At 33.5% G+C, this 5,095-nt stretch overlaps 1 protein-coding gene across 1 annotated transcript; it reads right to left on the reverse strand.

Annotated features, from left to right (window-relative positions):
- Positions 1-337: 337 nt before the first annotated feature.
- Positions 338-4,723, reverse strand: LOC114253230 (ecdysone oxidase). The gene is made up of 4 exons (XM_028188022.2): positions 4,605-4,723; positions 3,254-3,384; positions 2,599-2,732; positions 338-2,011 (listed from the first exon to the last, which is right to left on the reverse strand). The coding sequence occupies exons 1-4, from the start codon at positions 4,610-4,612 to the stop codon at positions 416-418; spliced, it is 1,869 nt and encodes a 622-aa protein (XP_028043823.2). The 5' UTR covers positions 4,613-4,723; the 3' UTR covers positions 338-415.
- Between the last annotated feature and the right edge of the window lie 372 nt (positions 4,724-5,095).

Raw genomic sequence — 5,095 nt, forward strand, 5'->3', positions numbered from 1 at the left:
GGTTATAAGTATAACGGCTACCTTTTGAATGTCTTTTGATATCTCAAAAGTCAATTAACCACTAAAAACTATGTCCCTTAAAAAATATATATTTAGTTCAATTTCTAACGAACTCTGATACCCGCGGTAGGAGACCTGCGTTCATTACGACATTATTTATGGATCTAGTTCTGTGAAAGGGGTATTTATATTAACCGTGATGTCTTACCACAGAGAAAAAATATTACAAGAAATCGTTCTCACAGTTTTAGGTAGATTCAAAAGGTATTTGTATTAAAACAATTTAATTTCTAACCAACAGCCTTTTAATTTTAACTAAATCTTTTTAGTCTCACTAAATAAATGTAATTCTACATTTCTTTGCGTTAGATTTTTAATTATTAATTTAGTTTTTCAACGTATTTATAACTTTTTATTAACATGGACATCGTCCTGAAGGACACTTTCTGTAATCTTCTTTAACCAAATCTGCTCCTCTTTCACCCACCATCACACTTGGAGCGTTGGTATTTGCACTGACTGTAAATGGCATTACACCTGCGTCTATTATGCGAAGTTTTTTAAGACCATGAACTCTTAGTCTGCTGTCGACAACAGACACGTTTATATTACGTCCCATTCTCGTAGTACCTGTTGGATGATACACGGTGGTGATAAAATTCAAAGCTATGCATCTCCAATATTCATTGGTGTCGAGTACGAATTTATTACAAGGAGGCCAGTCTATTCTGCCTAAAAATCCACCAATCGATTTGAAATATTTAGTATTCACGATTTTAGTCAGCATTTTAATTCCGACTACGGCTGCATCTAAGTCCCTTGGATCTTTAAAATAATTAGCGTAAATAATCGGATATTGTTTTGGATCATTTGAACGCAACTTAATGTTTCCTTTAGAAAAAGGATGTAACAAAATAAATCGAAAAATATACAAAGCATTGTTAATGTTTTGTTTCACTATTGATTCTATCACTGAAGGTTTCACTTTGATAGTGTTATAAAATTCACGCACTGATGACGAATTTTTACCGAAAAGAAGAGGAACGCTTTGAAATTGTGGATATGTTTGGTTGGCACATTCTGAATAAAATGCTGAAACGTCCGGGGTACTTTTACCACCTAAGTACCCTTCACGATTGTAAAGATATTGTATGGCAGCAAAACTTTTTTCTGCTGTCGTTTGGTCTTCCGGCTCTTTACCAAATACAGGAACAAGTACTATACCATGATCTTGTAAATTTTTACCAACCATGCAAGAGTTTACTTTACAAAAAATATTCTTTGAAATAAGATGTTCCCGCGGTCCAACTCCAGACAACATCAACAGCTGCGGTGTATTAATTGAACCTGCACTTAAAATGACTTCCTTGTTTGCACAAAAAGTGAATTTTTTTCCATGAATTTCTACAGATACACCAAATACCTCCTTAGTTTTATTGTTTATTAAAACCTTGGTAACAAGAGCATTCTTAACAATGTAAAGGTTTTTTCTATATTTTATTGGATTTAAATATGCTTTAGCCGTACTTTCTCTTGTACCACTAGCAGCAGATGCCCTAAACCTTCCAGATCCTCGTAAGTTGTTAAGATTACTAACATCCAAAACTTTTTTGAATCCAATCTCATCCCAGGCTTCTATTATTTTATCTGCAATGCGCCTTGATGTTACGTTAAATGAATTTATTATTAGAGGCCCTCTTGTTCCGTAATTTTTTCTAACCTCAGCGGATTTTAATAGTTCAGTATCTTGAAGATTTTCTGCTTTTATAAAATATTTTTCTACAACTTTCGGATGCCATTCCTCATTTCCTGCATCATACCATCTTTTGTAATCTTTAAAGTTTCCCTTAATGTAAATCATTCCATTTATACCGCTGCTTCCACCGAGCATTTTTCCTCTAGGCCATTGCACTTCTCCATTTACAAAACCTTGGCTTGTAATTCCATTGTTTTCAGTTACATATCCCCAATCATATTTTGAACCATATACTTGTCTATCCAAAGCAATTATCTGGAACGAAATAAAACTATATTTATTGATTTCTTTAATACAAATTAATACAACAACTCACAGGTATCCTAGTATTAAGGGAATACATACCAAAAATATTGGGAAATATCCTGTCTATATTAATATATAACGTCATAATCTAGATTACAACAAAATAAGAAACACCTCGAAAGTGGAACGTATGTTCCCAGTCGAACAATATCTAACTATTGTATCAGTACTCAATGTATTATATAAATTAAAAGTACAGTTAGATAAGAAATGGAATAAGAAATATGTGGTAAGGAAACAAATATGAAAACGCAAACGAATAACTGTTAGTTCGGTATTAAATTTAGTAATTCTATGAAAGAAGGAAATATTTTAAGCAGTTAAATAAAATTAGCTAGACTATGTCGGTTTGTTTAATACTCTTCGACAGATACTCTGCTTAATAACAATATTAATAATAAATAGGCAGAGAAGTTACCTTGTCGATTCAAGTGCAGTGATCTCATGAAAACAGAAATAAGTTAATATTATAAATTCATAAACAATTTATTAATTTTTTTTATTTATCCATTCGCTGAAGTTATTAAGATACTCACGATGCTTTCCACTGGTGGATTATCACCAGCTTCCAACAGTAATATTTTCCAGTCTCCAATCTCACTAAGTCTGTTAGCAACTATAGATCCACATGTTCCTGCCCCCACAATTATGAAATCGTATTTTTCATTGTCTGTAATTAAAAATACAAAAACCTATAACGACTTAAGCTCTGTTTATTTTCACATCTAGCTGTTGCTTATGTGTTCTTGACTGTAACAAAATCATAATCTTAAAAGGTGTAATTTCTGTTTCCTTAAAAGGTTTTCGGAACAAAACAAACTATTTTCTGTTTTTTTTTTTTTTTCTTTCATCACTTGCCCAATTTTTTCTGAAAAATATGAATAAGTAAGTATGAATATGTCGTTAAAGCGATCATTAACAGATCTCGCTATAACTGTAATTTTAATTACATTGTTGGATGATAATAGATAGTTGAAGAGGGAATTTTGATTATTAATTTTTGCTACCGAATGGACTTTGATGAAACTTCTCAATATAACAGCAATACATCAGTAAAGTAATAGACTATAGTGCAGAACGATCAACTTACGATGGGTATTTTAAAAAAACTGATGATTTTCGTAGGGCCACGAAACTGACTAGGAATCTCTAGTATTGGAATCATTAATTGAAAAAATAATTGAGGCTCACCAACAACTTTGGCGCTAGAAGGCCAATCTTCAGTTATAAGACATTGTGCAGCTGCGAAGAATTGTAATGCCGAGGAGAATATTTGGGAAGCGGCACCAGTTGTAGGCGATGGGCACGAACTATTCGTATAGCTTTAATATATAATTAAAAGGAACAGATATAGACGAATAGGTTACTATGAGTTTTTAATTAATTACAGAAACTTTTGCGAAAAATTCCGCAGTAAATATCTTTATTTTATTTTTCATAACTAAAAGTAACTGTCGGTACTAAGTATATGCACATGTCTGTACGATTTCTTTAGAATAAAACAGCGACTTCACAAATCGGTATTAAATTAATTCTGTATATGACATGACTAGCAGTAGCTTTGAAAAAATTTTTCATGACCAAAAATATGCGTTTTTTTTTAAATTGTTAAGATGAGTGGACGAGCTCTCGACCCCAGTGTTAAGTGGCTACTGGACTCCATAGAATCAATAACGTAAATACCGCGACCCTTAAGAAATTGAATCGAGTTCTCTCAGTCTCAGTTTTTATAGTACAACGGCTGCCCCGTCCTTCAAACCGAAACGCATTACTGCTTCACGGCAGAAACAGGCAGGGTGGTGGTAGCTACCCGTTCGGATTCACAAGACGTCCTACCACCAATAATTACGCAAATTATAATTTTGCGGGTTTGATTTTTATTACACGATGTTATTCCTTCATCGTGGCATTCAATCGTGAACATTGAACGTTAGAAAAATCGGTACCCGCCGGCTCGATTCGAACACCGTTGCATCGCTCGATACGAATGCACCGGACGCCTTATCCTTTAGGCCTCGACGACTTCACCTAGCTCTCAGCCTGCCTCACCCAAAACTCGAGCAGGGTTTTCGAGAGCCAGGAGGTTTCAGTAGAGGCAACTACATGCCCCTCCTAGAGACTCCAACGCGTAGGCGAAAGTCCGGCGACTTCGTCGAGACCCAAAAAAAATATCAACGAACAGCATTCACGACTTATCATCGTATAATAAAAATCAAATCAAAACGTAGTATAATACAAATGTGCGTAATTACTGGTAAATTAGTAACTAAAAATAATATAAATTAATGATAGATCGTATTGTAAGTGGGTCCCTAGATGAAGCAGTTACGCGTTCCGATTCGTATACGGTAATACAACCGTGAAACAATACAATAGAGACTTCGAGCTCATATCTCAAAATGAGTAGCTTTCACGGTACGATTGGGACGCTAGGAGATTTTTTAATACCAGGTGGACCGTAACCTCGATTTATTCCATATCCGAAATTAAAATAAGTCAGTAGGAAAAAAATGTGGATGGAGAATTCAAAGAAAGCACTTACCAGCTCATTTCTTGGAGATTCCGAAATAAATCGAAATATTTAAACTTCAGTACAAATTTTACTTATTTTCAGATTCTAGAAGAAAAAAAAACCAATCTTTTACTATAATAAATTTATAACCTTCCACTATCAAAACTGCTTTAATTCTGTTTCAAGAAGATATTAACATAACGTTTTTTCATTTAAATTTTATTTTTAAAATATGTAATTAATATACTATGCAAAGGAAGCGGCAGCACCTCGAAGCCTATCAATCTATCAGTTGAATGTGTACCATATTTGGGTATGAAGAAAACACAAAATGCATTAAATACACTAAATTATTAATAACAGTAGCGCGTCAAATATTGCTGATGATACTATAGTAAAAGATCAACAGGGAAAATATTCAAGTTTAAAAATAATAATATAGATACTCAAATACAATTCATAATAATACGGTGATACTGATATTGGAGCTAGTCGTTATAACTATGAAATCCACATACAAA

This window comes from Bombyx mandarina, chromosome 17 (genome assembly GCF_030267445.1).
Source record: "Bombyx mandarina strain Sakado chromosome 17, ASM3026744v2".
Taxonomy (NCBI): Eukaryota; Metazoa; Arthropoda; class Insecta; order Lepidoptera; family Bombycidae; genus Bombyx; species Bombyx mandarina.

Coding starts and splice junctions, on each gene's coding strand:
- LOC114253230 (XM_028188022.2), bottom strand. Junction 2,733..3,253: donor TTCTAGCGCCAAAGTTGTTG/GTGAGCCTCAAT, acceptor TTTTAATTACAG/ACAATGAAAAATACGATTTC. Junction 2,012..2,598: donor ATCCACCAGTGGAAAGCATC/GTGAGTATCTTA, acceptor ATTTCGTTCCAG/ATAATTGCTTTGGATAGACA.